Source organism: Punctularia strigosozonata (genome assembly GCF_000264995.1).
Source record: "Punctularia strigosozonata HHB-11173 SS5 unplaced genomic scaffold PUNSTscaffold_7, whole genome shotgun sequence".
Lineage (NCBI taxonomy): Eukaryota > Fungi > Basidiomycota > Agaricomycetes > Corticiales > Punctulariaceae > Punctularia > Punctularia strigosozonata.
In genome coordinates this window covers 1,246,545-1,256,489 of record NW_006767439.1, presented here as the reverse complement: position 1 = coordinate 1,256,489, position 9,945 = coordinate 1,246,545, and the positions used below count along the sequence as shown (strand labels likewise).

Below are 9,945 nucleotides of genomic sequence, written 5' to 3'. Positions count from 1 at the left end.
AACCCAAAATCCGAAGCTACTCACGTAAGATATATCAGAGCAATGCCAGTGCATGCACTGCAAATCGCGACGGCATCTGAATGCCCAACAAATCTACTGCCACCACATCAGCCCATCAAACACTACCCAAGCTCAGACCTTCGGATTCCTGAAGACTCACGCTAGCATTCACTTTTGTATATGTGCCGAAGGGCTGCCTTGGTCTCATCTAGCATGCTATCGAGATGTACGTTGCCGTCTGCCCACCTACCTCCCCAGCTGCCCTTGGCGGCGATATGTCGTCGTCGATCTCGCGTCATTGATGCCGAAGCCGTCAGGTCAAGACGTTTCGCGACGACGTAGTTCCCCGACGCGCACTAGAGCATAGTCCATTTGGAAGGATCGGAAATAATCGCTGATATCGAAGCCGTCAAGGCAAGGCGTTGCACGACCTCTGTTCCCCCACGCGCGCTCGAGCACGTGCATACACTCCACCTGGCATAAAGCAATGTCCAATGCACGCAAGAGCTACCAAGCTTGGATTCGGCTACCTTCTCCATTCTGACTGTTTGACAAGGGCATCTCTTGGGTTGTCGCTGAGTTCCCGTATCGGACACAACGCGCACTGGCCTATCGATCGCTTCTCATTAGAATTCCTGCAGGAGATCTTCGTGTTGTCGCAAGTTGATTCACGGTTTAATGGCGGTATCTTAAACTGGGTGAGTCCGGAAGGTTCACTGGGCTTATCCCAGGCCTGTGCACTGTGGCGTCAAGCTGCCTTTGGAATATATACTAATACACCCCTATCTTCTGCCTGGATAGCGTGGGACCTTGGTGTCTCGATGTTTTCCACACGCTCCACGTTATTCCCCTAGTGTGTCAAGCAGCGACTAAGCCGCCATCTTCGGTCGGCTACGGAATATGCAAACGCGAGCTCTCCGATCTTTCGGAGAGGGCCCATTCATCGTTCAGCTGGGCATCGGGTGCTGCATTTTCAATGGTTGCGCCATCTGTATATCCATCGCGACACCCGACAAGGACCAGGGTATCCCTCTCATCCCACGCTCGCAGATGTCTGGCTCTAGCGTTGATGGATTATTTGACGCCCGGACGGACGCCCACGAAGCCCATCGTAGGAAACCTTCCGTCCTTGCGTTCCGGGAATCCTACAATACATGGCGCTCGCGCCTCATCAGTATCTCAACGGAGTGCCCTTCAAGGTGACTCGCGGCTAAGCTTGCTCAATGTTTTGATCGAATGTTTCTATTGAGCTGCATATCACGCGTACGTTCCGATGAGTATATCGTACATGCATTCCAAAGAGATAGCGATCGCAACAACAACAGCCACGTCCTCCCCCTTCATTTCTATAGTCCTGAGTCAATTCTCGTACAACATGAGAGAAACAGCAAATCGCGATATCACCGCGAACAACAGAGCAACGAACAGAATATGAGGAGATCAATCGATAGCGACGAGTAGCCAGGAGCAAAGAAATGAGCAACAACACGAGCAAAAAAAAAAGGAAGCGGGAGGGGGCGAGAGAGATGAAGGGTATACGAGATGTCGTTCATGGTCGGTCGTTCTTCGTAGTTTGTTCGTGTGGCTGAGCGTATTTGTACAAATGGAGCTCGCGATTTCGCATCCGAGGCCCTGTTTTGGTGGGTGAAATGCGAGTAAGGGTGACCCATGCGCGGAGCGCTTGAAGTGGGGGCAAACGAGGTTGCAAGCGGGGGGCGTGCGATGCCCATAGAGCCTTCGACGTTCGTGTACGTCTCGAACAGTGTCGGATCAGGCCTCATCGGAGCGTTGGCTGAGGCTACTGCAGATCGCGAGCCGCACGACGTCTCCGTCATAACGGCCGTTCCGGAGCGATCGTTGGACCTAGGAGACGCAACAACCCATCAGCCCATGTGCCCACGCAGCACGACTGAGATCCGACGCTCACCGGTCCTTCACAACTTGCTCATAGCCGCCGCGACGACGTGGTACTGCAGCCCGCCCATATCCCGCTCGTATCCCCACGCCCTCGCGGCCTCGCGCTCGCGCTCGCCCTCCTCCCTGTCCCCCCTCACCCCAGGCTCGACCACGAACGCGCCCTCCCTCACGCACGCGCCCAACGCCTCCCACACCGCGCCCGCCACCGCCCCAGGCGCGGTCTGCACCGCGAGGTGTCCCACGCCCGGCATGACGTCGACCCCGCGCCACGCGCACTCGCGTACGAGCGCGTCGTGCACGTTCCCCGGCACGCAGTCCTTGACCTCGCCGAGGACGAGGTGGACCGGGATCCGGCGCGCGAGGCGCGCGAGCGCGGGCACGGGCTCGACCGGCCCGCGGCAGTCGCGGTACATCGCCGCCTCCTGTTCGCGCGCGCAGCAGAGCGTGACGCCGTCGTACTCCCCCCTCTCGCGCGCGGGGTGGTCGCGCACGGCGTAGCGCACGAAGCAGCGCGCGACGCGGTCGTCCCACCGCGTCGTCGTCTTGCCGCCCTTCTTCGCCCCTCCGTCCTGGGTTGGGTGGGGCGGGGGAGAGAAGTAGGCGTAGGCTTTGGTCCGGGAGCGCCAGACGTCGACGCGCTCGTACGCGGAGCGGAGGAGCGCTTTGCGGAGCGGGAAGAGCGCCGCGTTGCCGAGCGGCGGCGGGGAGAGCATCGGCTCGACGAGCACGGCGGCGCGGAAGAGCGGGGCGAGGGCCGGGTGCGACGCGACGAGGGCCGCGGCGACGCCGCCGAGCGAGTGCCCGATCGCGACGAGCTGGCGCGGGCGGCGCCTAGGGCTGTGGTTGCCGCTGTTGGGGGAAGAACCGACGATGGAGGGCGTGGCGAGGAGGAAGTGCGCGGCGGCGTCGGCGTAGCGCGCGCACGCGTTATCGCCCGGGAAGTCGTGCGCGGCGAGGAGGCGCTCGTTGAGCACCGCGGACCGGCCGTGGTTCGGGCACTCGATCAGGTAAGCCTCTGCGATCTTGGGTGCGGCGGGCGAGGCACGTGATTGCGATGACAATGGTGGTGGCGGTGGCGGCGATTGGGCGAGGCGGGCGAAGAGGTCGTCGAGCGCAGGGAACCAGGTCTCCTTGTGGAAGGAGGTCGAGTGCAGGACGACGAGCGTGAGCCCCTCGGGGTCTTCCGGCGAGACGGAGACCGAGGACGCGGCGGCGGGCCGCACGCGCTGCGCGGTGACGTACAACGGGTAGCCGGTCTGCGCGGGCGCGTAGGTGAGCTCTTCGGAGAGCAAGAACGGGAAGCTGCAGTGCCACGGTGGACAGGTAACGTGCGCGCCGTTCCAAGGTTGGGGACGTTCGGGACGATGTTGAGGAAGCACGGGCGAAAGACAATAACGAGGGAAGATAGAGAGAGATAGAGGTGGTGAGCGATCTGCAGAGCTTGCGAGAATAGAAGCCGAGAGCGGCGTGACTCACTCGACGCTCGTGCTCGCGTTGCGTTCCATTTTAGAAGGGTCGGAGGGAGTGACTCGTCGCGGGAGACAATAGAGAGATCTGCGGACGGAGGAGCGGAGGAGGGAGGGAGGAGGGCACGGTAAGCGAATTGGCTAGGGAGGAACTTGCTCGGGGGGCGATTATTAAATGAAATCGGAATATACAGCGAATAGGCCCGAAACACACGCCACCCAGGCGAGCAGGGGGGGCGGTCTAATCAAATGCGACAGCGAGGAGAAGAAGGATGGCGGCAGGGAGCTTGTGGGCGTGGGGGGCCCAAGGCCGTGGTGGCGCAATTTTTCCCGGTTTGCGTCAGGCCTTGTGTCCGGATTTGGTCGATGGGAGCGTCAGCGGTCGGGACGGGCTTGCCTTCCTGGTGCGGACGTGTTCTGACGCGCGCTTTTCTCGAAGGAGCGGCGAGCGAAAGGCGGAGTGCTGGGACCCCGGCGAGAATGTGTTCTTTGGACGCGGAAATCGGGGAGGGAGAAGGTTCGGGAAGCACGATGGCGAAGATGGGGACGGATTAGATGGTGGGAGATGCAGGCCGTTTCAGAAGCCCTCTTCTTGGTGTGGGTGGGCGGAACGCGCGCGGGATGGGAAGATGGGATGTTGTGCGAGAGGGTGTTGGCGATCAGCGAGCGGCTCCCACCTCGTGTTGGCCTCTCTGCCCCTCGTGGTGTTCGCGTCAACTCGCTAAATAGCGTGGTGTGGCCCCCCATGCACCCGGGTATGTCGTCCATAGTACGTAGTCAGGTTGACGAACGGATCGGCCGTACACCGATGGCACAGGAGGTCCGCGAGGCGAGGCGATGGTGTGAGGCAATGATTGCTCGTAATGGACGATCCGGCCCATCAGAACACGATGAAGTTTTCCAGCTCGGCGCGCTCGTAACACCCCCCCCCCTTCATCTAGCGCGAGATGATTAGTCGAGGCCCTGCCCCCACCCGACGTCAGACGAAAAGGGCCGGCTGTACGTGTACGCTGAGTACGTGTACGAATGTCGATCTAAACCTGGAGAGGAAGGCGAGAGATCGTCCGGCGCGAAGGCGAGCCAACAACACCGTCTCGTTGTTGCACGCGTGCGTGCGTGCGGCCGTCGCGGGGATAAGGTTGTAACTTGTAAGGGCTATAAGCAGCCCGTGATGGATCTATTGAACTCTGTTCGCGGAAACCCCGTTTGGGGACTGCATCCTGCGTCCCCGTAACCCCTCGACGTCGTGTTATTGCACCGTGTGCTGGCACCGGCACTATCGAGAGCTCTTCTGGGCCGGCGGTGAGCTGCGAGCCGTCGGAACGCGAAGTGGGCCGTGAGTCCCGAACGTCCCCGCGCTCGTTTCTCGTTCCCGCGCTCGCATCTTGGTCAGAACTGGTGACTGCGCACTTCGAGCTTGTCTCCGCGGTGCGCTGCTGGAGAAAGAACGTCGCGCTGCATCTCTTGATGTCAGATGAGAGGCGATATCAGAGGCCCTGCGTGCCGAATCCCGGAGAGTCGCTGGCGGTGTGTGGCCCGCGAGCGCGATACGCGACGGGAAGCCCCTCGCGCTCCTCGGACGTGGTGAGGGTAAGAAGGAAAGAGAGAGCGACGGTCTCGCTCTGCACCGTTTCCTGACATATGCATGACTCCCCACCAGATTAGCATCTATGATTTGTTCTCCTTGGGCGCGAACTGCGTGCTGCTGTCTCAGATGGCGCCCCCTGCTCTCTATTGTCTTACTTAGGACGGTTAGACCGGCGGCACGCGGAATTATATCGAGCAAGGTTTGCCACGTTTTGAGTGGGGATGCAGGCACCGAAACAGGAAGGTGCCAGGCATCAGGCACTCGGGGATTTTGCCCTGATTTGGATGGCGGTGCTGATGAAAAGGATAGGACTTAGTGCCGATGCTGCCGTTTTCCAGCTCCGCTGTTAGAGTACCAAGTCCGACGCTGTCCCCCGGCCTGCTGGTGATTTCCCGGACGCAGCCCTGCTGACCCTCTCTCGATTCCGTCATCTGATGCTGAAGAGGGGCTTCGTCGTCGATAGACGGGGCATGCATGACTTCCCCCCCACCAAATCATAGTCCTTGTCCCGCAAGCTCACGGCGCATATATGCATCTCGCGACGTCCTGAAGCCCATCTTTTATGACAACAGAAACGCCAGCGCGGCGCCCGTACGGAGAGAAGCGGCCACAAGGAGTAACGGCTTTCTCGATGCGAGGGCCTAGGACGTGACGAGATGGAGCGAATGACCAATGCAAGCACACCTGATTCGAGATCGCGCACCCCCTTCTGTGCGTATTGAGGTCGACGCGCCCCACGCTCCCCCACGGTACCCCGGACGACCGACCAGGATAAGACCCTCTCGAGGCCGTTCAGTTGGGATCATCGACCTTTTCGCCAACAACGACGAGGGGATCTGTTCTCTCACTGTCTTCGTCTGCAGTACCGATCTCGACGCTCTCGACGATATCGGCCTTCCGATCGCGCCCTATCTCATCGCGAGACTCGTTTCAAAGTCGAGTCTATCCAAACGAGGTAAGACGATCGCCATCTGCGTCCCTTTGCAAGTTTTGAACATAACTAACATCGAACTTCGACTCAGGTCCCAATTCAACCTTGACTCTACATCTAGCCTCATCGCCTCGCCGCTTCAGGATCCCCATAGTACGCAATGGCAGACCCCGCCGCACCGCCCGTCAACAAGGCCCTCTCGAATGGGATCCCGCCGCCGGCGTTCGATCTACCCGTACGTCTCCAATTGGCACCTTCATTGTCTCCGTTCCTGTGCTGTTGTTTACCTCCCGCTCGCCACGTTTCCCGCTCTCCTTCCTCTTTCCGTTCATTTTTCGTGACGATCGTCGCATCGTTCCTGGTTCAATCTCCGTCTTCTCCGCCTTATCTCAGAGCGCGTTTCACGAATCTCTGTTCGTCGCGCTGTCCGTCGGCCGTCACTACTCTTCTGGCGTCCGACCGCCACCTCGTCTCCTGCATATTCCTGGGCTGTATGCGCTGAAAGGATCGCAGCGCGCGCGCGGCCCCTTGCGATTTCATCGCCTCCCCACATGCCTATTTCCTCGTTTTAGATCCTCCGGGCGCCTGGGCTGGGCGTTTGGCGGTCTGTGGCATGTGAATCCTTTCAGAAGCGCTGGTGGATGGGGCCGATCTTCTTCCGTTTCGTCCTTGATTGATCTCTCTTGGCCATCTGCTTCCGCATCCTCGTGCCTTCTTCTTTGGCTGTCTGGGCTGTCATGCCTGTCGCTCATCTTTGTCCCGGAATCTATCTGATCCCATCTTCATCTCGGTCCTCGAAATGCTCTGAGCGCTCGAGCGGCTATCCTTGAACTTCTTTCCCCTCCGGGTGTGTTTTGACTTGGCAGCGGGCGGCAGGACGCAGTTTCGCTGTTTTCCGTTCGGCGGTGTCATCTCGTCTCGCCTGCTCTCGCCATTTCTCCGTTCTGTTACAGTTGATTTCATTTGAGAGGCGATTGTATGCATTGACGATGTCAAGGGTCTGCGCCTTGGGCACACGTTCGTGCATCAGGTGCTGGCTAGCTGGCCGTGATCGGCCCATTCTTACGTTCGTCGTCGTGATGCAATCACGATATTTTTCGTACCGCTCGCCGCCTCATATGGGTCAGACCACCGGCCATTGAAGACTCCGTCATGGCCTGGTTTCGGTGGCTCATCTCGCATGACTTGTGCTCTTGTCGACATCGAACACCCCATCGTTCTTATATTTTCGCCATGTCTGCACGTGGTGCCGACGTCGATGCATTTTACGTCCCATGCCCGCCTCTCCTGCGCCACTTAATAACCTCGTCTGCGATGCCGTCATTCTCCTGCGCAACCTATCGCAAGAGCCCGCAGAGTCTATCAGACGTCTCGTCGCCGCTTGCGCGCACGAGCACTCCCTTCCTTCTTGACTGCATTCCAACCTAGAATCTGTCACCCGCCTCCTGGGGTCCCACCGATCTGCCCTTCTTGGGTATTATTCCTCCGTCTCTCGCACGGGCGCCACGAGGATGCCAATCATCTTCGTCATCGGTCCGTGCCCGAGCGCTGCGTATGTCAGCCGTGAACCTTGTTCTCGCTTCTCTGCTTTTCGCAGAGCCCCAGGCCCGCAACGTGCCCGTGCCTTCTGTATCTGTTATCGTTATCTCGTCTTGTTTTCGCGTCCACATCCCCCCCTCTCACCTTCATCGTTGTGGACATCCGCTTCGTCTGCCGCCGTCGGCCCGATGGCAGATCACTTTGCTCACCTCCGTATTCGATAGTACCCCGAACGCCCGGAGACGATCACCAACAATATCCTCAAGCTCACCGAGCACGCCCCCGACGCGTGCGCGAAACCTCCTTCGTCACTCAGCCCATCACTGACGAGCCTCTTGTTCTTCATTCAGCCGGTCGCGGTTCGTGTTCACGAACCTCATCAAGCACCTGCATGCCTTCGTCGAGGAAACGTCGCTCACCACCGCCGAGTGGATGACCGCCATCCAGTTCTTGACCCGCGTCGGCAAGACCTGCACCGATCTCCGGCAGGAGTGCATCCTCCTCTCCGACGTCCTCGGCGTCTCGGCCCTCGTGGACGCGATCAACAACCCACCTCAGGGCGGCGCGACGGAGAGTAGCGTGCTCGGGCCGTTCTTCACCGAGGACGCTCCGGACGGTGAGTCGTGCGATCGCCGTGCTCAAGAGCGGCGTGAAACTGATTGGGGCTTGGGTTAGTGGAGCTTGGAGGAACGATCGCGTCGGAGGGCAAGGGCCAGTATATGTACGTCGAGGGACGTGTGCTCAACACCAAGGGCGAGCCGATCCCGGACGCGGTTATCGAGACTTGGGAGACGGATGAGCTTGGTAGGAGATTCTGATCTACGCGCGGTTCTCGCTCTCATGCGCTCCGTCGTGCAGGGTTTTACGATACGCAGTATAAGGATCGCGAACAGCCCGACTGTCGTGGACGTCTACGGTCGGACAAGGAGGGCAAATACGGTTATCGCGCCATCGTTCCCGTGGCGTATCCCATTCCAGGCGATGTGCGTTCCTCCTGCTCGCCATCCGAGGTTACTGCGACGTCCGCTGACGACCTTCTGTGCGTTCTGCAGGGGCCTGTGGGGGAGCTACTTGTGCACCTCGGTAGACATAATATGCGCCCGAACCACCTGCACCTCATGGTCACGGCACCTGGGTGCGTTACTCTACGCGTGACCAGGTTGTCGTCGAACTGACTGGACCGTCCATTGCAGATACACGAAGCTGATCACCGCCCTGTACCCGGAAGGCGACGTCTACTTGGAAAGCGACGCCGTCTTTGGTGTTAAGAAGTCGCTCGTCGTCGTACGTGCCATCCGCCCTTCTCTCCCCCCTCTTTCGCGCAGATCTCTCAGGTGTTCGTGCAGAGCTACAAGGACGTGAACGACGACGCGGAGGCGCGCGCGCGAGGCTTTCCCCAGGGCGGCGCGTTCAAGCTCTTGCAGTTTGATATCGTGCTGACGACCGAGGAGGAGACGCGCGTCGGACGCGAGTTGTGGGCGAAGGAACACGGGGTGAAAGCTGCGGCCGAGTCCGTCGCGAGGATCTGACGTGGGGAATAAGATATATCTGAAACTTGGATATATGCACCTGTATGATTATGTGGTCTGATAACAGGAGGTGGATGCTATGAACTTGAAGGAGACGATTCCGGGTACTTAGTAGAGATCCTGGCTGTAACGATACGCGTACTGTAACGGCAGTCACGCTGCCGACGGCGACGTCACGGAGAGCTTACCCGGACCGTGTCGTGGCACACGTACCTTTTGCTCCTTGCTCAACATCGTTCACCGCTTGCTAGCATTTTAGGATCATACAAATATTCTCGAGTGGTGACCTCGTGAGCTTGCATAAGCCGCTTGTTCGTCGTCTTCTTACCTTCGTTTCCTTCGCACAGATCCCCCATTCACGCAGCATGCTACTGCGTCCCCGTCAAGCATGACGACCTGGCACGGGCTCTCCCCGAGGATCTGTTGAAGAATGTTGTGGAACTACAGCACCAAGAGGAACGGGCTTGCACAAAAATGTTGGCGCTTCGAGGGGAATGCCGTAACGCCGAGGAACTCCGAAACGGACCGCCGTGTACCTGCTCCTCCGTCCTTTCCTCTCTCCACCACGAGGATGGCTTTGCCGCGTCTTCTACAAACACGGAAAGTGAACGTATACGAGAGCTACAACGTGAAATTTCCCAGATAAGGGAAATGTTCCTACGCCTTCGCGCGGAGCACAACGCATCCCGGCCCATTAACCGTCTGCCGGTCGAATTGCTGGCAGAGATTCTGGTTCTCTCGCGTCGCTCAGGGTATCTCGGTGGCCACTCCCCGCGGTGGCAGGAAGCATCTTGGTCGCCGTCTGTGACGCAAGTTTGCAGCCACTGGCGCACCATCGCTTTGGACACGCCGGCAATGTGGAACTGCCTGGAATTTGACAAACCCAAGTTGGCACTGGCGCTAAGTCGGAGATTTCCTCACTTTCCACTTCGCATCCTGCAGCAGTTCCCGAGCAGGTGGTATTCAGCGTCCGAG

At 59.3% G+C, this 9,945-nt stretch overlaps 3 protein-coding genes across 3 annotated transcripts; 1 reads left to right on the top strand and 2 right to left on the bottom strand.

Moving 5' to 3' along the window:
* Positions 1-1,517: 1,517 nt before the first annotated feature.
* Positions 1,518-3,422, bottom strand: PUNSTDRAFT_126533 (uncharacterized protein; the record flags this gene model as incomplete). Its single annotated transcript, XM_007384431.1, has 3 exons — positions 1,518-1,863; positions 1,928-3,219; positions 3,394-3,422. The coding sequence occupies 2 exons, from the start codon at positions 3,420-3,422 to the stop codon at positions 1,935-1,937; spliced, it is 1,314 nt and encodes a 437-aa protein (XP_007384493.1). The 3' UTR covers positions 1,518-1,863; positions 1,928-1,934.
* Positions 3,423-3,497: 75 nt separating this feature from the next.
* On the bottom strand, positions 3,498-4,927 carry PUNSTDRAFT_52915 (uncharacterized protein). Its single transcript, XM_007384430.1, has one exon. The coding sequence runs from the start codon at positions 4,149-4,151 to the stop codon at positions 3,759-3,761; it is 393 nt and encodes a 130-aa protein (XP_007384492.1). The 5' UTR covers positions 4,152-4,927; the 3' UTR covers positions 3,498-3,758.
* A 677-nt stretch (positions 4,928-5,604) lies between these two features.
* PUNSTDRAFT_103415 (aromatic compound dioxygenase) lies at positions 5,605-9,160 on the top strand. The gene is made up of 9 exons (XM_007384429.1): positions 5,605-5,926; positions 5,994-6,137; positions 7,666-7,730; positions 7,792-8,057; positions 8,117-8,245; positions 8,300-8,424; positions 8,494-8,576; positions 8,635-8,725; positions 8,788-9,160. Exons 2-9 carry the CDS (start codon positions 6,063-6,065, stop codon positions 8,968-8,970), a joined length of 1,017 nt encoding a protein of 338 aa, XP_007384491.1. The 5' UTR covers positions 5,605-5,926; positions 5,994-6,062; the 3' UTR covers positions 8,971-9,160.
* Positions 9,161-9,945: the final 785 nt, after the last annotated feature.